General features: G+C 60.8%; 1 protein-coding gene across 1 annotated transcript; it reads left to right on the top strand.

Annotated features, from left to right (window-relative positions):
- The first annotated feature begins 24,076 nt into the window (after nt 1-24,076).
- Nucleotides 24,077-26,516, top strand: CUNH2orf50 (chromosome unknown C2orf50 homolog). The gene is made up of 3 exons (XM_045844285.1): nt 24,077-24,315; nt 24,875-24,914; nt 26,325-26,516. Exons 1-3 carry the CDS (start codon nt 24,077-24,079, stop codon nt 26,514-26,516), a joined length of 471 nt encoding a protein of 156 aa, XP_045700241.1.
- The last annotated feature ends 34 nt before the right edge of the window (nt 26,517-26,550 follow it).

Genomic DNA, 26,550 nt, shown 5'->3' with positions numbered 1-26,550 from the left:
TTTTTTTTTTTTGCTATTCTGTAGCTTAAAAAAAAAACCCTAACAAATAAAAACAATGGGACACTTCTAACTTGACAGCATCCGACGGTTTTAGTGCCGGAGCTGCGGCAGAAGGGGCTGTTGCGCAGAATTTCCAGCCGCGGGGACGATGCCCCTTTTACAAGAGCACGTGGGGGGGTGGGGTGTGAACGTGCATTACCCAAGGAGCTCTGAGCGCGCCTCCTGGGTATGCTGTTGGCTTCGTCGCGCTACTAAACGCCCTTCCCGGTCCCCAGCCACCTCGGGGTGACGCCCACAGGGGCTCAGCACTCACCCTGTCCTGCGCCCCCACCCCACGCATACCCCTGTCGGCCAGAGTCGGATGGGGTTCCCTCTCACCTCTGTGCCTTCACAGAGAGGGTCCCACGGTCTGAAACTCCCTCCCCATCGTGCTCCCTCCTTTGCGTGGATAATTCACCCTGGTCTCCGAAGCCCTCTTTCAAATCCAGCTTCTCAGCTGCCAGGAGCGTGTGGCTAAGTCTCAGCCCCACTGCCGTCCGCTGTTCTGGGATCCGGGCAACCCCCACCCCCGGCAGGTCCTGGAGGGCCCCTCCCTGCCCCCACTGCTCCAGCAAAGCCGCCCCTGCCGTGGGCGCCACCTTGGGCCCCACGTTGTGACCGTCCGTGTGGGTGGGGTCCAAGGAAATGAGCCCACCTAGAGCACAGGCCCCACCCCTTCCAGGCCCTGCTCCAGGGGCGCAGGCTCCCAGAATTCCCGCCCAAATGGCCCCAAGTCTGCTCCAGGCCCCCCTCCACCCCGCCTAAGGGGCCGTGCTGGTGTGCAGGCCCCCAGGCCCAAGGAGGAGCCAGTAGCGTGCGGACGTACATGCCGCCCTCACAGCACAGGTCTCACCCTGCAGGGGAGCGGCGGGCGAGCTGCGTGGGGAGGGGTCATGGGCCAGCACGGGCCTTCTAAAAGCAAGCCTGTCCTTCCAGGCACCTGGGTCAGATAGCGCTGTTTTGTGTAGCAGTTCGTGCTGGACGATGGACTGGGGGCCTCCGTGGGCTTCCGCACACACTGGGGTCGGGCCTGGGCACAGGCCGCTCGCCTGCTGCTGGGCGTGAGGGCCCCTGGGAGCATTAGTAGTGCGGGTCACCCTCCAGATGTGGGGGCACCGGCTGGGGTCGCCATCACCTGCTGGGGACCTGCAGGGTAGCCAGGCAGCTTCCCCAGGGGACACTGACCCCTCCGGGGCCTTCTCGTGAGAACTTGGTGCTGACCAAGTTCCACAGAACCACGTGAGAGTCCCAACCAGGCTGGCGTTCAGTAGAGATGGGTTCTATTGGAAATTTACCCCCTGGCAATACTCACGGTGCGGGTTTCTGCTTATACTCGATTTTGAGGACATTTCTTCTGCAGCGGTGCATTCCAAGGCCAGTTTACCGGCAGAGCTATGGTGTCAAGACAGAATCAACTCTCTGCTGAGCACTTCTCAGCGCCTATCCCCAGGGACAGCCCCGTGGGTGGGGGGCACAGTTTGGTATCTTCTCACTCTGACCCTACGGGCCCCCAACATGGACACATGGACAGCGGCACAGAACCACGGACGTCTGGGGGGCAGCCACCGGGATTGTGGCGGCCTGGATTTTGCGTGTTAGGGTTTGTTTGTTTAGTTTTTAGTTCCCCAGATACTTTCTGGAGGGTAGGGGCTGTTGCCCTAAACCAGAAGTGGGCACAGGTCTCAGGCACCCACCCCTCACCAGGCCTGGTGCTATTATGGGGCTGCGCGTGTCTAATTTTGTGTCTAATCTTCCCAGCAATCCTCCAACAGACGAGACAGCTGCGCTGGGAGAGGGCTGGGCGCTGCTTCACTCAAGTTCACAGCCCAAGTTCACCGTGAGTCCAGGGCTTCACAGAAGCCCGGCTCTCTGAGCCCCACGGCCTTGCACGGGGTGGGGTGGGGGGGCACCGGCAAACGGCGGGCTGGGGAGTCACTTCAGGCCTCCGAGCCTGTGCGGACAGGCCCTTGGCCCTGCACTCCCTGCACAGGCGTCAGCGAGCCGGGGTCATCCGGGTGGCTGCGCACCTTCCACGCTGAAGACAACGTCTGGCCGCAGACCCAGGCGGCCCCCACGGACGACGGAGTCGGGCCGGGCAGAGAGAAGCCCTGGCGTTTCCAAAGATGCCGGCTTCTCCAGCGGTAATAGGCCATCGCTGGAGGGAACGGCTCTCCTTCCATTAACGACACCACTTAACACAAGAGCATACAAAAGCTTTTAAAGCTTCAAGAGCGAATGCATGTTTTCTCTCTAAAAGAAAAAAAGAAATGGCCCCAAATGAATGCTCTGCCTTTAGAAGGGTCCCCGAATGATTTTTTTTTTTTTTGCCATTAATTCCACGGTCCTAAACTCATCCGGCTGCTTCCACCGTTCCTCCAGAAAACCGAGTGCAGGAGCAGCATCGTTCAGAGATAGCTGGAAATGTGCTTTGACAGAGAGCTGTCGTCCCCCACGCCCTGCACCACTGCTTCTTTCTGGCAGAAAGAGCTCAGGGCTCCCCCAGCGCCCCGCTTGTCTCCAGCTCCCCCAGCCAGGAGCCTGCTGTCTCTCCTCTCTCCCCAAAAAGCCCCTTGCTCTGAATTCCAGGCATGTAGCAGCCCTCTTTCCATTAATTTTTAAAATTTTTATTTATTGATTTTAGAGAGAGACAGAAAAGGGGAGAGAAACGCCTGCTTTCTCTCCCACACACGGATGCCCTCATTGGTTCATTCTTGGATGGGCCCGGACCGGGGATCGAACCTGCGGCCTCGTGTGTGTATCAGGGTAACGCTGTACCCAACTGAACTGGCCAGTCAGGCCTTCTTTCCTTCATCATTATTATTCTATTTCATCTTTATTGTGTTTTCTCCCATTACCTTTTAGTCCCCTTACGCCCCTACCCCCCATTTCCATTGTTTTGTAAAATAAACTTTTTCCTTGGACTCTTTTCCTTCCTGATTGCCTGTCACCCTGATATGTCTGTGGAGCAAAAGGAAGGGTCCCCATTATTAGACTTCAGCACTGAACCGAGAGATATCTTTGGTCTACCAGTTGTCTCCCCAAAAGCAACCAGTGTCAGCCCTTTCTTGGAGTCCCCCCTGAGAGAAGCTGCGTGGATACCCAGGCCTGGGTGCCTGGGCTCTTTCCCCGCACAGATGTCCACAAACTGTGTAACTCGTCCTGGACCACACTGCATGTGTGCGCACTGGCGTCACACACGCCCACGCTTCCGAGCTGCCTGTCATGTGCACAGGCGTGGTGGTGGCGGTGGTGGTGGTGGTCTTCTTGGGTTTTTCAACTAAACAGCGATGACATCTAACAACAGTGGTCATTTCGCCTGTCCCTCTCTAACTGGAACGCCTCATTTCTTTCTCGTCAACCAGTAAATGACATTTCACAATAATCTGAGGCAGCTTCCTGATTTCTCCTAAGGGCAGTAATCCCTTAGGAGATGCTCCTCCTTTGGGAGGGTCCACCCTGGTGACCTTGTGACCTCCCAAAGTCCCACCTCCAAACACCACCCCATAGGGGATCAGATTCTTACATATACATTGCGGGGCAGGGACCACAAACATTCAGTTCGCAGCACCCACTCCGGCCCTTTAGGTGGGACAATAAGCCTGGAGTGCAGAAGTCCCCACGGCTGGCTGGGTCACGCCACTAGCAGTGCGCCCAATCCTGTCGGATTTGTCCTCGCTGCTGCCCACGGCGGCTGCTCCGCTCATGAGGACAGTTCCTGAGCATGCTTTGCCGTGTTCTGTGCCCTTGAGTTTAATGTGGCACCCTCCGCATCCGGCACCCAGGCGCACGGAGCCTCCCTGGACTTCGTCACGCATCTGCTCTGGAAGCGATGGGCACGAGCGGCCCTTTGAGAGCATGACGCCGCCCACAGCTCAGGGCTGAGACGGGCCTTTCCGACCCCGCGCGGTGACGCTAAGTGTCAGGTGGAAAGGAGCGCCCCTCTGGTTGTACACCTGGGACCCCCTGCCTGCAGGCCGCCCCAGACCTACTTGTCGGTCAGAGACACCAGAGGCGTCAGGAGCACACGATTGGGCCCCAGATGCAATGAGTAACGCCCGACCAAGGGGCCTTGGTACCACCCACCGCCTCTTGGGGCCTCAGTTTACTCGCCAGTTGGGAGGAGGAGTCTCAGGTCCCTTTGCGGTTGCGTGCTCCGGGACTTCACGGTCAGATAACAGCAACGTGAGTGCCGTGACCCCAACCACGCTTTCACTGGCGTGGGCCCCGAGCGTGCTATGGGCCCCGAGGGGTGCTAGCCGTGGCCGGGGGAGCCAGACCAAATTCCACGAACTAACCTGGGAGGTCAGCCGTTCTCAGCTCTGCAGGGACACCGGCCAGACCTGGAGCCGAGCGGAGCACTCACCTCCCACTGTCCCCATGGCAACAGAGCAGAGGGCGGCTCTGTAGGACTCACTGTCTACCACCAAATGGGCTTTCTATGCAGCGTGTGTCAGCATCTTATCGGCGTCCCACAGAATCCGGGAACTGACCTCCTCTTGGCTTCTGACGTGTTTCCCCCAAGATTCCCTGGGGTGAAAGAGGGGGCCAGTAAAGAGGTCCGCTGCGTCCTCAGGGCTATGGTAGCCTCGAGGCCAAGGATGGGGGCTGCACCCACGCCTGAGCAGGGACTGGGCCTGAGCAGGGACCCACGCAGGGAGCAGGCTGCCTTCCGAAAGCCAGCCTGGAGGTAGATGCAGAGCTCGGTGGAACATTATACAGCCGTGAACAGGAACGGAACTGTGATGTACACTACAGTGAGCACGGATCTTGAAAACGTGGTAAGGAAGGTAAGCCAGACACAGACAATCACCGCGTGACTCCCCGTCTAGGAGGTCCTTGGGGCGGGTAAGGTGATGGGAACCGAAGGCAGGACGGAGGTCGCCGGGGGCTGGGAGGAAGGGGCGGGCAGCGCCATCACCGACCAGGTACCGAGTCTGTGGGGGAGGACAAGGAAGCCTGAAGCTCAGGCAGAGACGATGGGTGCCGCCCCACACTGGGAGCACACCACATCGGACACCCACGGGTGGCGAAGTTCTTGAATACCGTGTTATGTGTATTTTACCACTGTTAAACTAAACCCTATCGGGCCAAGAATGCTGGGTCCTGGCATCAGAAATAAGGAGGGGGTGGGCGGGGGAGCCGTTTGCTGGGGGTGGGGGTGCCAGAGTGGGAAGGTCAAGCCTGGGCTTATCCTGCCCCATCGGGTGCAGAGACCCGGGCCGGGCTGGGGTGTGAGGGGACACAGGGAGGCCACGCCCTGGGCTCGGCCTTTGACCAGACTTGGCCTCCAAGCGCCCCCGGCACCGCTGGGGGGCTTACAGCTCGCCCTGACGGTCCTCCTTCTCCTCAGCAAACCAGGGACACGGTCAGCACCAGCCTGTTCCTCTGCCCCCGGCAGGTGACAAAGGATCATTATCAAGGACGAGAGCACGGTCCGTTGGTCACCCTGACATCGGGAGTCCAGAAGGTCTTGTTCAGTGTGGCATCCCCGTCCTCCCGGGTGTGACAAGCCATTCCCCGGACAGGAGTGACATCCTTTGCAGTCATTCCGTTCACAAGAAGCGAGCACAGCTCGGGGGGATTGAAGCCGTGTGATTGTAACACTGAATGACTTTGCTTCCTCATTGACAAGGCAGCGGCACCGATGCCATTTGTCATTTCATTAGGCCACACACGCTGAAACCAGCCAACAAACCGAAGTCCTCGAGCAGAGCTCCGGCCCGGCAGCAGCCCACCGAGCTGAGGCGAGGGGACCGGGGTCCCCCGCGACCTCACCCCTCCCGTCTCCCTCGAAATCGGACGGACCCACCAGTGGGTGCTGCGCCAGCCACCACCACCACTCCCGACCCGCAGCTGCCACACAAGGGGCTCCGACACCAGCTCGTCAGTCCTTCGTTATGACGACACGGAGCGTCCTGTCTCGGCACCCCGGCAGGCAGCCCGGGTGGGAAGGGGAATTGTTGCTCTGTCCCCGCCCCGTCTTCAGGCCACGGAGGTCCCCCCGCTGGTGCCAGACGCCGCAGCGCTCAGAGGGGCGAGCGCGCAGGCGCAGGAAGACCAGCGCAGGAAGATCTGCGCAGGCGCGCGCGGACCCCGCTGCAGAGAACCACGTGGTCGCCCGAGACACCCAGGTACCCGTGTCCAGCGCTCGTCAGGCCACCATCCATCCGCCTAAGTGACGACATACACTAACCATGCGATGAGCAACTGAAGCCCTTCAACAACAACACAAATTGGCTGAGAACCGAAACATAAAGGCTTTTTAGGGGACAAATGTTTAGTCGTGGATATACGATGGCGATGATGTCTTGAATCTGTCCCATACGCTTTAAATAATTTGGGGGGTGGGGGGGTTGCATGCCCCACCTCTGAGCTGTTCTCCCGAGAACAGCCTCAAGGAGGCGCGGCTCCCCCGAGCTCTCCTTTCCCTGCCGCCCGCCGCCAGGGCCGCGGACTTGAGCTGTTTCTTTGCACCTGGGCTTGCTTTGCGGGAAAACCCTCAGGGGCCTGGAGGATCGCGACCGGGGCATGGTCGTGTTTCTTAGGCCGACACCCCTGTCGTGCGTCAGTAACCTGCACGGCCGTCCAGGGGCCATGGGGGAGGGGGAGGGCTCCTGAGCCCCGCCCTGTAATTCCGATCGTGAGATCTGCGTATCACCAGCAGGCGCCGCCTCTTCTTCCCGCCCACAGGCACCTGCCAGCCCCACCTGTCAGCGGCAGCAGCAGCACTATTTCGGTGACCGGATGCTTTCAGTTCGGCGTCCCAGCATGGGTCCAGCTCAGGTCCAGGACTGACCGTCGTCTCCTTGGAGAGGCGGGTATACGAGCCAGAGGAAGCAGAGAAGGCAGAGCTGCGTGAAAGGAGGTTCAGAGGGCGTCTCCCACATTATCAGGAGCTAGACCCTGACCCCTCCCTGAGAATGACCCTGACCCCCCACTTAGAATGACCCTGACCCCCGAGGGACTGTCCTCTCCCGGCAGAGGGGCCTGGAGGAGGGGCGTGGGGTCGGGGCAGCCTCTGACTGCTGGAGGGAACGGGGCTGCCCTGGGGCTCAGGGTGTCCACCTGCGAAGCCGGGGTGGACACCAACACCAGGTCTGCAACACTGACTAAGGCCACCGAGCTTGTGAATCTTTTTTGCTAAATGTTGACGCTCCTGTCTGATCTTCTTTCAATCCCTAAAAATCCCCCCCAGGTATCCTAGACCAGCCGTGTCAGGCCTAGCCGGGCGAAGGGTGGTGTCTAAATGTATCAGCCGCAGTGTCAGTTCATTCCCTTGAGGCCCTCTGCAACACTGCCTAATGAAGTCGCCCAGTGTTCACGCCAGTGTCGGTTAACCTGCTTAAAATTCCAGATCTCTGTAGAGAGTGCTCCACGTTCAAGAAAAAAGGTGCACATATCAAACCGGATGCCTTTTCCTGTGCAGCTCTGTTGAAACAAATGTACGGTGACTGGGGAGGCATGTATTGTCGCCAAACCCCAGAGGTCCCCCTGTTTCTTTCTCACCCCCACTCTATTGCTCTGTAGAGTTAATGGATTCCACGATCCTAAAACCACGTCCTAGAACGCGGTGGGCCCGATGGGCTGGGCAGGTGCCAGCTCTTACCCTGACGGCCCCCCCACATTCGTTTTACTCCCCAGTGACCTCGTCCCGTCCTCTCTGCAGGGGCGCACCGTGCCTCCGAAAGCTCCCGGGCATATCCCTCACGGTTACCCCAGCGGTATATATATTTTTTAAACTATCCAGGCAGGGAGGAGCCGCTCGCACGGGTGATGAAGGAGATGACACGCTTGTACTTTCTCAGTGACGGTGTCGGTTCTGCCGAAGTGTAAGGCGGCTCCGTAGCGCATTCGGCATTCCCAGGGCGCTGCTGCTCCCGCCAACCGTCACCCAAGGGAGGGGCCCGGCTCACCGCCGCTTTCTCCGAGCATACGGGGCGGGCGAAAGTGGGTTCACAGCTGTTCATACGGAAAGCAGTGCAATCGTTAACAAGTGATAATACAAGAGTAAACTGTGTTCCGTGTGCTCACAACTGCGAACCTGCTTCAGCCCCACCCCGTACGGGGAAGAGCTGCTCTGGTCCGAACGCACAGAGTCCCTGATCCGGAAGCCCGGCCGGAGCCCACGGCTTGTTGGTTTGCAAGGGGAGCGGACAGCCTCCCGAAGGCCTAATAACAATGAATCCTTAAAGCTCGTTTCTCCCCACCCCCATCCCCACCGTGCGAGCCTCCCCCACCCCGCCCCCCGAAAACGACTGCACTTGTAACAGATCAGCTCTGCAGACCCGTTTTTATCTTCGTCACAGAAATTACCTAGGAAACCAGATTTCCCCATGGTGCCCTGTCCTCCTCACCTAAAGCATCTATTGCTCTAGTCCGGCTGAAATAAAACAAGGTAAGTAGCGCGGCCAGTTCCGACAAGGTTGATGCTACCGTATCTTTCCCTGGTTTCACCGGTGGTAACTCCGCCAAACCCCGCTCAATGTTTTTTTCAAAATTTTAAAAACTGCGGTCAAAGGCACACAAGGTTTACCACCTTAACCACGTCTCGGTGCGCAGTTCAGGGGCCCTCGCCCCGCCCAGCTCCCGCCTCTGCTTCTTGTAAAACTGCATCTCTCTGTCCCTGTGAGACAGCGACTTCCCCATCCTACCCTCAGCCCCTGGTGACCGCCGGGCTATTCTGCCTCTGACCTTGACCTTGCTAGGGACCTCGTGTAAGTGAAGTCACGCATGGCTTGTTCTTTTGGTCTGCTTTATTCACTTAGCAGAATGTCTTCAGGGCTCATGCATGTTGCGACATATTTCGGAATTTCCTTCCCTTTCTCAAATTATTTTTTAAAAATTAGTCCTCACCTGAGGATATGTTTATTGATTTTTAGAGAGAGAGGAACATCGGTGTGAGAGGGAAACATCAAACAGCTGCCTCTCACACACACCCCCACTGGGGATCGAACCCACAACCTAGGTACGCACCCTGACCAGGAATCAAACCCACGACCTTTTGGTGGACAGGACGATGCTCTAACCAACTGAGCACCCAGCCAGGGCCGAATTTCCTTCCTTTCTAAGGCTGAATAATACCCCACAGTATGTCTGCACCACATTTCGCTTATCCATTCATTTGTCAGTGGGCGCCCGGATTGCTTCCCCGTCTTCGCCGTTGTGAAGAACGCAGCTGGAAACATGGGCGCGTCTCCATATAACGGGGCGTTTCCTTCCTTAAAGGGGTGAAGTACTAAACTGAGGTGCACATTGCAACGGGATGAGCCTTAAAAACGTTACACCCACAGAAAGAAGCCAGAGACCAAAGCCACATATATTGTGTGATTTCATTCCCAGGAAATGCCCAAACCAGGCAAATGTGGGGAGACAGACAGGCCCCCCGCTGCTGGGGGCGGGGGCGGGGCAATGGAGCGAGACTGCTGACGCGGACAGAGCCTCCTGGGGGTGGGGGGCGGCCAGTAAGAGGGTGTTCTGAAGCTAGACGGTGGTGACGATGGCCCAACTTCGTGAATAAATGGAAAACCACTGAATGTGCCCTTGAATGGGTGACTCTGTGGCCTGTACATTATAGCTCAACAAAATTTTTAAGGTTTTACGTATTTATTTTTAGGGAAGGGAGGGAGGGAGATAAACACTGATGTATGAAAGAGATGATAGGTTGCCTCTTGTGGGCCCCCGACTGGGGGCCTGGCATGCAACCCAGGCCTGTGCCCTGACCGGGAATTGAACCGGCGGCCTTTTGGTTCGCACTCAGTCCACTGAGCCACACCAGCTGGGGCAATGGCTCAGCTTTCTAACAGAGCAGCTGCAGCAGCATCCCTGGGCTCCAGGCCTCCTTGCGCAGGCTCGGGGGAGAGCTCCGCGGGGAGAGGAGATGGGGGATGTGACCTGCTTGCAACGAGGTCCCAGTGACCTGGTCCGTCAAACCTGGCCTCTGGGAGGAAGGATCAAATCACGGGAGGGGCCCAAGCGGACAGCACAGTGGGGACAAACGTGCAGGCGGTGGCCACAGTGCCGGTGGAGCCCGGGATGGGGAGATGGAACAAGAGGGAACGTGCGGCCAGCAGCCAGGCCAGCGGAGAGGACAAGCCCCGCGCCTGGGCGACCACCAGGAGGCAGTCCTGAGCCGGGGGCGCACTCTCTCCGTGCAATCCACGGGTGCCTACACCCTGAAAACTCAACCAACTAAATCCTGCTTGGGATGGATGTATTTCGGAGAGCGGACCACCTAAAGGGGAATCCACAGTGCAACATCGTGCTAGGAATCCAAGACTCACACGGCCTCCCCGTCGCAGCGGTTTTTGCCCTATGCACCCCACGGAATTCTGACACGTGCAACACCTGGCTGGCTAGTCGGGGGCACCGACCGCTTTCCCCTTAGGTTGTCAAAGACAAGAGTGACAACCGCCAACACAACAATAGCCATCAGTGTGAATGAATCAAAATAACTATTTTTTTGTCAGATAGGCAATAAATGTATTTTTTGGTGTGCTGCAAAACTTTAGTCATTAGTTTATGTGTGCCCCGAGAAGAAAAGGGTTGCAAATCGCTGCTCGGTTGGATAAAATGTTTATTACAGGGTTTACGGGCACCCACCCGGTTCTCCCCGGTTTAGTCATTTGCAGCAATAAACGACGGTTCATTGCACACCGGGCGTCAGACACCGCGCTTCTTCCATCGCGCCCTCAAAACGCACGCCCCCTAGGGGCAGCCGAGGTCCAGGCAGGCCCCGCCCTCCGGGAGCACTCCGCGAGCTCACCGCTGTACCCGAACCACCACCAGGCGGGGACCACCTGCGCCCCTCCTGCGCCACTTACGCTGTGGCCTGACATCCCCCCCCATCTCGAAGGTGGTCGGACGCGTTCGTTATTAGTGCCGCACCTGAAGCCCCACCCGAGACCTGCTCCGAATCTGAAATTGAAGCAGGTAGACCCCAGGTGATTCCTGTGGACGCTACGCTTTGAGGGGTGCTGTCCTCACCCTTCAGTTTCCCGTCCGAGGGGCGTCCGCCCCGCGTGGCCTCGCAGGCGAACGCAGCGCGAAGGTTCCCTCCCCATCCCGGGCAGGCGGCTCTCGGCTGCGTCCCACGGGGCTGTCAACAATCCACGACGTCTGGAGACCCACGATGTACTGAGCGCGTACTCAGCGCCAGGCTCTGGGCTCTGGGGTCTCCCGCACATCGGACCCCTCCCCCGCGCCCAGACGGCTGAACGGGCTGCTGTGCACTCAGGTTTGGGGACGGCTGCAAGCCCATGACCCAGCGCAGCACTTTCTGGGTCTCACGGCCGCTGGGCGAGTGAGGAGCTGGGAGAAGAGAAAACTCAATTCCACCAACGGGCGATTTTCTCCGTCACTGAAACGTTTATTCTGAAGCCCACCTGACTGGAGCCCGTCAACGGCAGCTGGGGACGTGGACTGCGGTCTTCCCCCCGGACGTAATCAGGCCGGCGTGCCTACTGCTGCCGGGGAGACCCAGAAGTGCGGGTCCTGGGCGGTCTTTGGAGTGAACCTCCGCGGAATGTTCGAGTCACTCGGCTCACACGAACAGGGGAATTCTTCCAGGTGCCCACCTGAGTCCTCCTCTGCCAGGAGCCGGGCACCGCCCCCCGGCACAGGCCAGAGGCAGGAACCCCTTCTCTGCAGAGTTGCGGGAAGCCGGCCCCCAGGTGGCACACCCTCTCGGTGACTGAATGGGACAAGAGGCTGTCATTGCTGGGTGAGGAGGACCCACACGGTCCCCCACCCCTCAGCCCTTCTCCTCATCATCCCAGCAGAGGGAGTGGGATGAAGGCACCCAGGTGTCCCCAGGGTTCCAGCACCAGCGACCACAGGGAGAGGGACCCCACCTGCATGCCCGCAGCCAAGACACTCCATCTCGGGGCTCCATTGTCCCCTGGCACCAGCCACTGCTGGGAGGTCACAGTGCCAGCTCCCCAGCACTGGCCCCATGCCAGGCCCTGTCCTAGCTTGTAGCCCTGCAGAGCCAGCAGGAGGGCCATCGGTGTTCCTGGACATCAGTGTCCACAGCTTCACCATAAGACGCAGGTTGCTGGGCCGCAGCCCCGACACGGCTGCAGACAGCAAATGAATACCCAGGCCACCAGTTGCATTTGACGTTCAGATAAATGACAACAATGTGTTAATATAAGTGCATCCGAGTATCGCAGGGACAGTGTTCATCGGCTGTCTGAAATTCAGATTTACCCGGAAGTCCTGTAATTTACCTGACAACCACACCTTCAGGGTTTCCGAAACACCCCACCTGGGGGGGCTGGAGGATTTGCTTTTCCCGTGCGTGACGTCGGTGGTGCTGGTCTGAGGGCCGCCCTGTGCAGGCCCCTGAGGAAGGTGATGCGACACCCCATTTTACAGGGGAGGCAAACGGGGCCCAGAGCGCGGCAGCGACGGGCCAGGACCGCACGGCCACGGCGGGGACCCAGCGGCCTGCTCGCTGGAGGCCGGCCTGTCAGCCCCCAGGCCCCACCCCCCCAGCGAGGTCGCTCGTCCCCTGCTCTAGGGCTGTCTCCTCGCACACTCGGCCCTCCCCTCCCCAGTCTAGTCTGAGCCGCACCCCTCCTCGCTCAGACCCGGCGAGGCCCCCAGCTTCCTCAGCCTAAAACCCGCAGCGCGGCCTCCCGGCTACCCGGCCCGGCCGGGCTGGGCTTCCTCTCGGGTCTCCGTTCCTTACGCCCTGCCCCGGCCACTCGTCCTGCCTCAGGGCCTTCGCATGTGCTGTTCCCGCTCTTTCTCAGCACGTCACGTTTCACTCAGGCCTCTCCTGCAGGGTCACTTCCTCAGACCCTTCCCAGTCACCGCCCTAAGGTGGCACCTCTGTCACACGCGGTCCCTTTGTCCTGACGTGGTTCTTGGCAGTGCTGCTCCCCAGCCGGCCTCTGGCGTGCCTTTGTCCTCGGGAAGTCCTGTCCGTCGTTCATCTTATTTGTCTGCCCCACTAAAAGGAAGCAAACTACATGTGTGTATTCTCAGGGCCTGGCATGGAGTGGGCAGGCGAGGGGACACACTAAATGAATGGATTGTGTGTTCGTCATGGCGTGACCCTCGTTGCCTGTGAATGATGCCACCCTGTCACACAAAGAAAGGTGGAAAGTGTTTGGGCAATCAGCATGCAGAGTAACCCTTGGAAAAGCCTGAAAAAATACTAGTCACCATGTTAACCGGCTCTGGGAAGTGAGCACAGCACCGAAATATGGGGAGCACCGAAAACACGGGGAGCACCGCCCAGCCCCGCTCCGAGAGCCGGTCTTGGTGCCGCGCCGCTCGGAACCGAAGGCGTTAACGCACACGGCTGTTCCCTAGCAGCCACTCAGCATGCAGGCTGAGGCCTGGAATTAAAACGTCTCCACTTTTCTTTAGCCAAATGGTGGTTCTAATTATAGCGTTCAGGCTGGCATGCATATTTATTTACTCCTCCCCAGCCCCGGCTGATAATTAAGACTTAGTGCGGTCCACCTCGGAAATGGTGACACGCGATTGCAGAGAGTTCTGGGGCTGCGCACGATCAGAGCAGGGGGTACTGGAGGCTGGGGGCGCCCCCCACGTCTATAATTATGCCATCATGTTACATTGAACACGCGTGCCCAAGGCCTGGCGCACACGCAGGGAGCGAGCACCTGCTGGTCTAGAGTCCACGGACCAGCCAGTGTACAGTGGCCGGGGTCCTCGGTTCTGACCCCAGCCCAGCCCTGGCCGGCCGGCAGCCCCAGAGAAGCCAGTTGGCATCTGGCTGGGGTGCCTCCTTTGTGAGCTTTTATCTGGACGTCGGCATAGCCCGTAGCAGGTGCTCAATAAACAGTGTGTGACTGCGTGAATTAGTGAATGAAGGGCACTCGGCCCCACTGCGGTGCTCACTCCTGGCGGCCTGTCTCTTACCGACACTGCCCCACGGCGACGACAGCTCTGATAGCGAGGCGGCGGAGTGGGCACTGCAGGCCCAGAGGCTGCGCACACCGGCCCTCAGCTTCGGATCATATGGTTGCGTCGGCCCGAGGCCCTGAGCACTTGGAGCAGAGTCTGCGGCAGGAAGAAAGGAGGGCAGAGAGCTCTGCAGAGGACGGCTGAGGGGCACGGGCCAGCGAGCGGCCACTGGGAGTCCCAGGCACCCGTCCTGCTCACACGGCCCAGCACCCAAGGGGGGCAGAGCACTCTCTCCTCCTGCTGAGCCCGCACTGAGCTCAGGTGGAGGGGGCGGCCAGGGACGTGGGGATGGGTGGGGGCAGGGGAGTGCCGGGGGCCATCAGGTCGGGTGGTCCCAGGAGTTGGGTGGGGGCTGGCCCCCTACTCTGCTGGGCACGTGTGGGGGGAACTCAGTCTGTTCACCCACGTGAGCGCGGCCACCACTGCCCAGTGGCAGGTTGGGAGCCCGCTGTGGGGTGGTGAGCGCTGCAGGCAGGTGAGCAGGAACACCCGGAGGAGACCAGGCCTTGCCCGGGGTCAGGACGACGCAGGACGACACAGGACAGGCAGGCTGGGCAGGCTGGGGTGCACTGGGAGGCTGGGGCTGGGCGGCCCCCACGAGGCCACGGCAGTCAACGTGGCAGGCGGCCCCTGGGGGAGCCACGGGCTTGGGCCCGTCCTGTGATTCCCGGGAGGAGACTCCGAGGTGGGCCGCCAGCAGGCAGCACCCCTGGCAGGGCAGTGGGGGGCTGAGTGCCTCTGTCCAGACTGGGGCTCCTCGGGGGTGGACGGCCGAGGTGCAGGATGAGGCTCGTTCTGGGAAGACGACCCACAGGCACGCCGGGCACATCTTTTCTCAGGACCGACGAGTGGTTTGGTGTGGCGGGAGCAAAGGGGGCCTGGTGAGAAGCAGGGAGGAGGTGAAAGGGGGGGGGCAGGCGCCAAAACGTGGAAAGCGAGAGGGGCACGCCAGCGGTGGGTGGCCACGGGACTGGGGGTGGGGGAAGGGCGCTCCGTGCCACGTGCTCGAGTTGGGGCCGGAAGGCCGGCTGGGTGCCGGCGGGGGGGCGGGGCCCCGAGGTGGTGGCGAATGCATGAAAGGCCAAGGAAGAGGACAGGGCGTGGAGGAAGGAGCTGTGACCCCGAACCCGGCGCAGACTCTGGAGATGGCACTCGGGCGGCCCCCTGCGACCCCGGCAGTGAAGGGACCATTGGAAACAGCCCGAGGGGAGTTCTGGGAGGACGCGGTGCTTTACGGGGACCCTGTGCCGTGCCTCGACGTTTCAGGGTCACCGCCGCGTGTCCTGAGCCGGGCAAGCCCCGTCTGCGGGCAGTCGAGGGAAAGTCCGCGCCAAAATGTGCCGCAGATTGCCCGTCGCTCCGCCCGCCTGTGGGACTCAGCAGGGAGCCACGAACAGCTGCCCGCACTCCCAACTGAAATATTAGAAGAAATATTTTCGTGTTGTGGAATGTCAGTCTCAGCTTTGCCAGGATCTTGCTGTCATTGCAGAAAATTTCTGGGCTCCTTGGAAGGCTGAGGCTGAGGAATCCACCCAGAGGTGAGCTGGGGAAGGACTGGGGTAACGTCACTGACTGACATGCCAACAGCCAAGCTACAGCTGCGACTCCATGGCTGCGCCCTGTCCTCACAGCTCTGCCATTGTAAATTCACCTTCCCAGGTTTTTTTAAAAAAAGAGTTTATCTATTTATTTTAGAGAGAGCAAGGGAGGGAGAGAGGAAGAGAAACATCAGTGAGTGGTTGCCTTTGGAGCGCCCCCTACTGGGGACCTGCCCTGCAACCCAGGCATGTGCCCTGGCTGGGAATTGAACTGGCGACCCTTTGATTCAGAGGCCCACGCTCAATCCACTGAGCTACACCAGCTGGGGCCCCCAATTAGCACTTAGTCCACCGAGCCACACCAGCCAGGGCTGACCTCCCCCATTTGATGGAAGAAGTGGACATCAGCCAAACACGGAAGCATCAGGGGATGTCAGCAATGGTGCCTGGCCGGTCTCCATGGAGACCCCCGTGGGGCCTGGGCTGTCCCATGCCACGGCAACTGGAACTATAACTCTGGGTTCCAAGGCCCCTGAGATGCCACTGAGCCCAACCCTTCACCTCATTTCACAGATGCAAAATCGAAGCCAGAGGGGCAGCAAGCAATAAAAGTAAACTATTTTTAAAAGGTTGATGAGTGCCTAGAGAAACCTAAAATGAAGACAGAATAGAGTCCTGTGGGCTACGGAACGAGCCAGAGGCGTTGTCCCCAGCCCTGCACAGGCCGCAGTGCCTGCCCGCCGCTTCTGGAGGCTGTGGGTCCCTACCAGGGTCTGGCGTGGGGCCTGGGAGAGGGAGGAGTTAGTCATTAACCTGCAGTCCTCTCCCCTTCCCTTCCTTCCCTTCCCTGGTCTGGAGACGTCTCCTGAATCCTAGGTATTCGGGGAGCGTGGGGCTTATTTTTTCCATTAACTCAGGCCTTGGCCTTCCCCGGGGGGCCGGAGGTCTACTGAGGAGCCGCAGCCCCGGTCTAGGCATTCTGCGGTCACCAGACTTCTCACGCAGGAGCGGCTGTGAGCCCCAGAGAAGAGGCGTGGGAAACCGTTTCTGGTCACAGTAACTCACGTTGCATCTCCAGAACCAGGCGCTTACCACCCGGGGGAGCGAAACACCTGGGAGACCTCCTCGCAGATCAAACGCAGGAACCGGGCAGAAGCCCGCAGCGGAGAAAGAGGTCGGTCGACTGCAGAAAGGGGAACGCCACCCGGTTTTCCAGATCGAGGAGAAGGTGAGTTCTGGAAACACGCCAGCACGACCGACGTGCTATTTGGAGCACAAATTCCAGCGTGGAGTGATTTTGAAAGGAAACGCGGGAGGGAAAGATTTCCCTGCAACGAGGTCATTAGGTGACACCCAGCGAAGGCGCGGAGCCAGACGGTCCTCATCTCAGCGAGGAAGTTCCCCGTCGTCCCACCAGGTCATGTGACGACAAAAGAGCAGCCGCGGCAGCGCCCGGAGCCGAGGAGGGGCAGATGGCCACACTGGCGCCTTCAGGGTGACAATCCAGGGGGCGCAGAGTCCGGGAAAACGTGCACGAGGAGTCGGGAGAGACAGAGGAGAGGGTGAAAGAACAGCACACAGACACACACACACACGTGCAGACACACACGTGCGCACACACGCACACCTAGCAGGTTCTAGAAGAAAAAATAAAGGAGGCCGTGGGCGACCACCAGGCCCAGGGCTAATGAGAGGTCAGCCCCGGGGACTCGCCCGCAGCAGGGCGTCCCCGCGGTGCAGTGTCCAGCAGAGACCGAAGGGGGTGGGGGGGAGGACCGCCGGGAGAGAACGCGCGGATCCCTCCGCGGCGCCCGGACACCTGCCAACGTCCCTGCGGAAGGAGAACTGTGCGCCCAGTGCCGCCGCCCCTGGAGAGTGATGGAGAAGAAAGATATTTACAGGCAAGTAGGAGCCGGTGAACTTCCCACTGGGTCACCAGTAAAGGAAATGCTAAAGGAAGTGTGCCAAAAACAAGAAAATCGTAGCCCTGGCTGGTGTAGCTCAGTGGATTGAGCTCGGGCTGGGAACCAAAGTGTCCCAGGTTCGATTCCCAGCCAGGGTACATGCCTGGGTTGCAGGCCATAATCCTCAGCAACCGCACATTGATGTTTCTCTCTCTCTCTCTTTCTCTCCCTCTCCCCCCTTCCCTCTCTAAAAATAAATAAATAATCTTAAAAAAAAAAAAAGAAAATCGAACTCGAAAGGACGGGCTGAAACCAGCAAAGGACGGAGTAGACGTGCGGGGAAGACTGGGCACTAATCGAGGCTGCAGTTAACGCGAGAGGGAGTAGGACACGGTGCAGCCGACATAGCGCGCACAAAGAGCATGTCAGATCGGATGAGGGATTGCAGGGGGACGTCCTAAATTTTTGGTGCTTGATGCAATTTTTGGTACCTCAATATTTGGAAGAGAGAGAGAGAAATTTCAAAACTTTGGAACCTGAGTTACGTGCACAGATTTAAAATTTTTAAAAACAACCACTAAGATAATGGGCGATTTTCAAAGAGCTCAAAAAGAGAAAGAGAGAAGAAACGGACATTCTTCAAAGCGGGATCAACAGAAAAGCCGAAGTACAAAAGTTCACATTATCAATAATCGTAATAAATATACATGAACTAAACTAGTTAAAATGGAGAAGCTGCCAGGCTGGATTTTTAAAATTTAGGGCGGCCTGATGCTGTTTAGGAGAGAAATACCTGAAACCCAAGGACTCGCGCACAGGGGGCGGACGCTCGCCGAGAGAAAACGAGTACCGTCCTGCTCACGCGGGAACAAGGCCGCGCGCCCGTAGGACAGCGAACCGGCTGCCCGGTGACGCGAGGCGGCGGGAAGGCGTGGTCACCTGGAACCTGCTCCATCTGATGACGCGTCCAGTATCGAAACCCACCCTGTCGGGACCCCGTTTGCTCCCTCACGGAAAGGGAACCAGACACGCGGCAGAAACAGCGCTGCGAGGATTTGGGGGAACGCGGAGTGGGAACATGAGTCATTAAAGCCGCACCTGCTCCCCAGAACCGAAGGTCGTGGTGAAGGGGAAAGACACCCACTATGTACCGTGGAGAGCAGGCTTGGACTGAGAGTCTAGACACAGCGGGGCTTCTGGAAGCTTCTGGACCGCTCTGAGGTCGAGGACCCTTTGAGAAGCTGATGGTCACTACAGATCCTGTCCCCACCCCGAAACAGCACACCTGCAGAGGGCCTCCCAGATGATAACGAGGGTTGCACAGATGCCTTGAAGGGCACCCTGAAATTCTGCAGGGCCCTGATGTGCAGAGAAGAAGGTGGGGCCCCCGGACCCCGAGTCACAGGAGGGATGTCTGCAGAGACGGGCACTGGACTCAGAGAAACGCCGACTGGCCGGAGGTCGGAGGGGCAGACTCCGCTACCTGAGGGCCCTCGTGAGCCCGGCTCCCGGGGGGCTCTGGAGGCAGAGCAGAGGTCAGGGAGCGAAGCTCAGCAAGCAGGGCGCTTCTGATCGGAGCGCACTGGCAGGGAGCTCTTTGTGATGGACATGGTCCACAGAGGCCAGGAGAGGATGCTGTGGGAGGGCCCACTGCCACCCAAGGGAGGGAGGGAGGCTGGCCCCTTGACCTCAGACGCCCCTGCCTAGAGCCCTGAGGCCCAACGGGGAAGGCTTATGTGTGGGCGGGTGCCCGTGTCCCTCCTTCCTGCCACAACTGCTACCTGAGCACCTACTCCACGCCAGGCACCTTTCTCGCTGGAGGGGCACCTGTGGGGGTGTGCCTTCAGTGAGGGGAAACGGGCGAGGAAGGAGATGATAACATGAGAGAGACACACGCTAAGAAGGAAATAGAGCCCGAGGCCAGAGGCTGCCGGAGAGCTGGGTGGGGAGCTCGCTCCTGCGGGTCAGGAAAGGGATGATTCGGAGCGGGGACCTGACTGGCAGGTAAGAGCCCAGCACGGATGGGCCGGCTCCCAGGTTCAACAGGCAGGCCAGATGCAAGGTGGGGCCAGCCAGGTGGTGCTGGCACACAGGTGGGGACACAAGGCTGAGGGACCCTCCCGTTTCAGTGTCTGTTGGGGACAGCGCTCACGCACTGGTGCGGACGAGCCCCAAGCCTTTGATCCGAGATCTGCGTCATCACTGAACAAGTGGACACCAGCCCTGCTGGCAGGCAGACCGAGACGAACGAGATTCCAACCGGCACGATTCTGCCGGCAGAACCACAGCGGCAGCAAGAACGAAGGACCCCTGGCAAGGCCACCCTGCGGCTGCACGTGACTCCCTCTCCCCGGCACAGTCGCAGGCACAGGGAGGCAGGGCGCCTGTCCCCGCTGGCCGAGGGCCTCGGAGCCCCCGGGGGAGCTCTCCTTGCTGCAGCGAGACGAGCCAACCCAGCCGTGGGGGCCACAGGAGTGTTCTTGGGGCCACTCCACTTGGCGGGTTTCACATGCCCATGACATCAGCCAGCCTTAGCCAGGCAGCTCCCCGAGGGCTTCACACACACAACCTGTGCCACTTCCGGGCCGACATCACCCTGGGCAGTGACCGTCTTTATTGCCGTTGTCACCCGAGGGTGTGGGGCTGGGACTTGGAGGGAGGCGCTGGAAACCGCGCCTGCCCCAAGGAGGAGCTGCGTCCTCGCCACCCGCGCTGCCTTGCCGCTGGGCTCCCAGCCCTGTGAGCGCCAGCCGGGGCAGGAGCTGCCACTCCCCTCCAGGTCGGACCCTTAAGTGCTCGCTCTCTGTCTCTATGATTTACCTCCTTTCCGCACAGGAAGTCACTAAGTGACTTTCAGCCCTAATGCAAAACGCAAGAGGCTTCCCATTCTAGGATGCGTGTTCCCGGAAGAATGCACGGTGCGAATGCACACGCAGCCTCCGTCCCGGCGGGTCCCTCGAAGGAGAGGGGCCCGAGTTCAAACGCACCGTTAGGGCCGGTCACCCAGAGCAAACGTCCTCATGCACTGTGCAGCGGCAGCACCGTAAGGGGCTCCCCAGGGCCAGGCAAGGTCTGGCAGGGGGGCTCCCGGGGACCCCTCCTGTGCACGGACTCCCCACCAGTTCCTAGAACCAGCGTGTCTAAGGCAGCTGCCTGTCTTCGCAGCCGTCACAGCAAGGCTGATGTTGGCAAAATAAAGAGCCAGAAATCGTGACAGCTCCATCAGTAGACAGAGAGTTCTTCTGCCCAGTCTGGTGTGCAGCCCCAACACTGGCTCTGTCCCCCCACCCCCCGCCGTCTGCTTGGAATGTGACTGATGGCTGTCAGAGACTGTCCCGCGACAAGTCTTCCCCCCTCCCCCCACTGGAAGCGGACAGGAGACGCCCACTTGGAAAGGGAGCGGGGAGCCCCCAGAAAAAACAAACGGGGCTCCAGAACACGCAGTGGGAGGGGCTCTGGGCAGCCCGGCTGCCTCACCTGGAGCTCGTGGGCAAGCCCGCTGAGCTCTCCGCACCTGCCTCTCCACCCACACATCAGGGTGAAGACCCGTGGGGCACCAGCCTGAAATCACTCAGTCCTGGTGTTAACACTTTCCTCTGGAAGGGCTGCAACCTGTCACTGGTCACACAGGCTGCATCTCAGACTCACCCACCACCCACCAGAGCCGAGAACACACACTTCCCATCTCGGTCCTTTCTCTGAAACCAAGGAACTTTCCCTTCCGTTCTCTGCTTCTCCCCAACCCCAGCCCCCAGCCCAGGGCAGAAAGGGAACTGCTAGCTCCGGGCAGACGCGGGATGCAAAGCTCTAGGCTGCCCCCTGCTGCCGCAGACGAGTGTTGCCATCACCCCCAGTTCCACTTCTTGCCTAAAATGCACTGGGCTGCAGAATAAGGTTAATCAAGACGAGGCCCCGGAACATTTTTCCCCATGCTGAAAGTGGCCGCACCCCGGGAACCCAGAGTCCACAGAACACAAACCACGGAGGTATATTTCCAGTAGCCAGAGTTAAACCGTTTACATGGGACACCAATAACCCATCAGAAGAAACCAGGGGTGGCAGGGGTTCTGGTCCTGGCACGGCTGGTGGGCTCAGGGAGGGCCGTGGTTTTCCTGAGCCCCCAGGTTCTGCGCCCAAACCCCGATGCTGCCCCCCCACGGCTGTGACGTGCCACCACGAAACGCAGCTGGGCCTCTTCTCCAGCCTGGAGTGGGACGCAACTTCTATTTTTAACCCACTTGTCCACCAGGGAGGATTCACGCGAGCGCCCAGAGGCCAGGCTGGTATTGGAGTGGAGGATCTGATGCTGAAAATTAGCAGGGGGCCTTCCGGAGAACGACGGGGAGGTGTTCAGGGTTAGGCTGCCGTGTCCTGTCTCGGCCTGGCCGGTGGCCGAAAGCACAGACCCCGGACGGGAGGCCCAAGCGGACCCCAGCTCCTGGCCCTTCACTCGCCGCCTCCCTCCCCGGACGAGTCACTTGGCCTCGTGAAGTTTTTGTTTTCTCAGCCATAAAGTGACACTGACACTAGCCACCTGGTGAGATGGGGTGACACAGGAAGACGCCGAGAGTAAAACGCCTGGCGCACAGGAGGGGCTGAGCAGAAGCTGGTCCCACACACGGTGCGTGGCAGAAGGAGTCTGAGTCCACGGAAGTTGTCGTGGGTGGCGTCACGTTCACCCGAGAGCCACACACTGGAGGCCTACGCGCCCCTACCCCTTGTTTGGAAACAGGGTCTCTGCAGGTGTCACCGGTTCCGGTGAGGTCACACCAGAGTTGGGTGGGCACCACGGGTGCACCCACGAAAAGATGGCTGCGGGAAGAGAGACACGCCTCCAGGCCTTGTGAGGGAGGCGGCAGGGCCTGGCGTGTGCAGCTGCAGGCTGGGGGTGCCGGGATCGCCAGCAGCCCCCACCAGAGCCGGAAGAGACCAGAACCGTATGTGTCCCGGAGCGGGCCTGGCCCTGCGGACACTTGATTACAGACACGTCAGCAGCCCAGGTCCCAGATAACCTTCTTCCATGAACCCTTAACCTTTAAATACAAACAGACCCCACTCTTATGGATGGCACTTCCGCTCCGTGGCTGGGGCGGTGACCCCCCCACCCCAGGGGCAGGTGAGGTGGCCTGCCCTTGCCGTGCTGGGGGCACAGACACCTAAGGGGAACGACCACCCAGGGAGCTGCATCCCGGCCCTTGGTTTCCGCACAGTTTCTTCTTTACTGGGAAACTCCAAGGTCACTGACCGCCAGCCTGTCTCGGCCGCAACACTGGGCTCCCTCGCGCGTCCCGGCCTTTGCCCCTGCCCCAGTCCCTCCACCTGGCAGGTCCTTTTCACCTGCGAAGACCCAGCTCCCTGGAGCCTCTTACCTGAACGGGGAACCCCGAAGAGGCGCCGGGGGCTGGCACACGGTGCGAGCCCAGGCGTGTCGGCTGAACTAGTCCTCGTGCCCTGGGGTGCCGCGCGCACGCCGCTCTGCGGCCCGCGCGCCTGTTTCCCAGCCACGCAGAGAAGGAGCCCGCGCCCAGCGCCGAGCAAGAGGCCCAGAGACCTGGAAGCCGGGCCGGCGGCGCCCCGAGGGGCTGGTGAGGAGGGGCCCGGGCCAGAGAGGCGCAGCTGCGGGTGCAGGACACGGGTGCCCCACCTCGGGGCCTCAGCGTTTCCTTCGGAGGACCTCCTGGACTCCTGGACTTCAGTTAGTGACGGCGTGACCTCGGGCAGTCACTCCGCCCCGCTGGCGAGGGCCTCAGTTTCCTCATCCGCTGAGTGGAGCCGCACACCCCGCAGTGGTTGGTCCGGAGGGCCCGGAGAGGCAAGGACGGTGCCGCGAAAACCCTGCAGGTCCGCGCGGACGGAGCGGACTGATTCCTCGGGCTGCGTCGCTCCTGTCCCCTGACTCGGCGCATGCGCACAGCGCCCCCTCGCTCCCTTGCTCCCAGAGACGTGCCAGTGACACCTGGTCTGTGACCACGAGGCACCCTCACAGCCGCCATCCATCTCACATGCATCCAGGAGGGGCCGCACAGGATTCGTGTTGCCCCTCCATGGGCCCCCCAGAGCAAGGGCTCCCCAAAGTCCTGCGGCAATGACCCAGGGCCAGGGAGCTGGGTCCCAAGCCCAGTCCTGTCGGGAGCCCAGGCCCTTCCCTCCCGCCCCAGGAGCCAGGCCTGTGGCCCCTCGTCCTCCTCAGGGCTGTATCCAGGTCTCCAGCCGGGGGTGGGGGGCGCACAGGGCAGGGCAGAGCTGAGGGGCAGCTGAGCTGGGCCTAGCGAGGCCCCAGGAACTCTCTCCACCCCACCCTGGGGCTCAGACGCACCAGGCAGACACACACACACACACACACACACACACACACACACAGAGGCGGAGCTGCCCCGTTCCCGGGGCAACCATCAACACAGGCCGGAGCTCAAAACACAGCTGGGCACAACCGCTCTCCTCTGAGCCTGGAGAGCTGGTCCCAGCGGCCCCTGTGAGCTCGGGGTCCAGAGGGGCAGTGACTCCTCACAGGCTCCCCTGGTGTGGGGGGGGGGTGCCTGGAAGAGGTCCCAGCTCGGGCAGAGGTGCATCATCTCTCTCTGTCTCTTCCTCTCTCTTCCTCTCTCTCTCTCTCTCTCCCACACACACACACACACACACACACACTCACTTGCACCCATGGGGAGCCACCCCATCTCTGGCCTCCAGAAAACCACATCAGTCGGGTGCCGGCTGCCCTCCCCCAGGCCACCAGCCCTAGTCTCCCCCACCGCCCGGCGTGGCCCTGTAGCGGGCAGGAGAGCCGCGGGTGGCCTGGCCCCCCGGGCTGAGCCAGAGGCCCTGGCAGCGGACGGGGTGCAGCGGGACCAGCTGTGGAGGGAGCTCCTGGAGGCCGAGCAGCGGAGCCAGCAGCGCTGGTGAGTGCCTGCCCGGCCTGCCCTCCTCCCCTGACCCCCAGCCCGAGGCGGGGTCCAGGAAGCTGCTGGGGAAAGAGAGACCGAGGTGCGAGGGAAGCCAGACCAAGTGCATGGACCGACACGTGCTGGGCTGAGGAGCAGGAAGCCTGGGAGAGGGGGTGGGGGTGGGGGACAGCCCGGTCCTCCCTGACTCTGGCCTAGAGAGTGGGAGGGAGAGCAGGCAGGGGTCCCCTAATGCAGGACGCCCCTTCGTGCAGCCACTGGGTCCAGCGACTGCTCCGGGAGCCGCCCAGCCAGGCTGCAGGGGCCCACGGCGGCCTGGCTCCCCAGAGCCTCGCCCCCAGGTCAGGGCAGCTGGAAGCAAGCGCAGAAACAGCGAAAAGACCCGACAGGGTCCCGGCCGTGGGGCTCGGGGGCTGGGAGGGGGCCTGGGGCAGAGGGGACTCCTGTTACTGCGAGTCTTCGGAATTGCTTGACGGGTGCACAATCGATTCCAATGATTTATCGAATGGTCTGCGGCGGTTAAGGGGCCGGCGCTGCCAACGCGTTTCGGTTCCAGGGCCCAGAACTGGAGTTTCCTGAGCGACTACGACCCCATGGTGAGACCGCTCGTCTGTCCGTCCGTGCGTCCGTCCGTCCGTCTCCATCCACCGTGGCTGCTGCGCCGGGAGCTCGGGTCACGCACTGAACGTGGGCGGGGGCCGGCGGGCGCGGGCCAGGGGCGGGGCTGTGCGGGCCCGGACAAACTGTGCAGGCCAGTTCCGAGAAGTCCGGAGTCTGGTGGGGAAGACAATGCTGGCGTGCAGCGTTTAGAAAGTCACCTTTCCCGGCGTTTCTTGGTTTCATGAAGATGAGCCGGCTGGAAATGGGGCTCCTCGCTCCTGCTGGGGAAGTCGGCAGCGAGTGGGGACGTGGGGTGGTGGCCCCCCCCCGCCCCGCGGCCGTGCGTTGGGGTGGAAGGCTTGGTAAACTGATTCCCGCCTCCAAGAACACCGCCTCCCTCCGGTCTGTCCTCCTTGAGTGATTATTTCCCTAAACGCAAGCCTGCCCGTGTCTCTCCCGGGGTGCAGATCCTTCATCGGGTCTGCCTCCCTTGCTCACCCCACACCGAACCCCCGCACGCTCTTAGCCATGCCTTCGCACATGCTGTTCCCTGCCCGAAATGCCCTTCCTGCCTTGGCAGCCCGATGGGCTCCTATTCATCCCGCAGGACCCCACTCGAGGGCCTTCTCTCCTGGGGGATCTCCCCTTCCTGAGCGGGCCTGACCAGTTCACTCTGTCCTTTTTTTTAAATCCTCACCTGGGGACGGGCTTATTGATGTTAGAGAGAGGGGAAGGGAGGGGGAGGGAGGGGGAGGGGGAGAACTGTTGGTGTGAGAAAGACCCGGGCATCTGCTGCCCCTCGCCCGTGCCCTGGCTGAGGACCAGACCCGCAGCCCCGGCTGGCGTGTGCCCTGCCCGGGAACCCACCTCGAGACCTGCTGTACCCCCACGGGGGGCAGGGCGGGCACAGGTGTGTTTGCCTCATGCAAGTCTGCGGGGCTGCGCAGTTACCACCTAATGCGCTTTGCTGTGTGTTGGTGAAACTTCGAGTAAAAATTCACCGAAACCCAAAACCAGCCCCCAGGGCCCCCACAGCCCCCACAGCTCCGCCCTCGGGTGCCCGGTCCTGCCACGCTCCGCCACCCCAGAGCTGGTGCTCCTTTCAGCAGAAAGAGGGGCGTGACTCTAATTCTTCAGGGTTCTGGGTGAGGTTCAAAGTGATCCCGTGCCTGCCCTTGTGTGCAAGGACCAGTTTCACTCTGACTCATCCTCCTGCAGCCAGGGCGGGCCGTGCCCCGAGGGTCCCTTCCGGTGACGCGTCGCCCATGGCCGCCACAGTGCTAATTAAAGGTCTCTGTGTTCGCAGAACCACCGCCGCCACCACAGAACCCGCGGCACTGCCACCCCAGGCGGAGCCGGGTCTCAGGTGCTTTCCCCGTGTGACGTGAACCGTCCCCTCCCCTCAGGGCAATAAGAAGGAGCCCGTGAAGCTGCCGGAGCACGTGCCTCTCTGTTCCGACACTGTCCCCCAGTCCACGAACCGGACCGTGGGCAGCAGGCTGGACACGCCTCTGGGGAGAACCCTCATCGGCCTGGACTTCCTCTTCGTGGAGGGCGTCTGGAAGAAGAAGCTGGAAGACGAGCTGCAGCCCGTCTAGGAGAAGGAGGAGGAGGAGGAGGCGGCGGCGGCTC

Source organism: Phyllostomus hastatus, unplaced genomic scaffold (genome assembly GCF_019186645.2).
Source record: "Phyllostomus hastatus isolate PE091 unplaced genomic scaffold, TTU_PhHast_1.1 phas_contig_402, whole genome shotgun sequence".
Lineage (NCBI taxonomy): Eukaryota > Metazoa > Chordata > Mammalia > Chiroptera > Phyllostomidae > Phyllostomus > Phyllostomus hastatus.
Note: the sequence above shows the minus strand (reverse complement) of the source record. Positions and strands in the feature narration are given on the sequence as shown.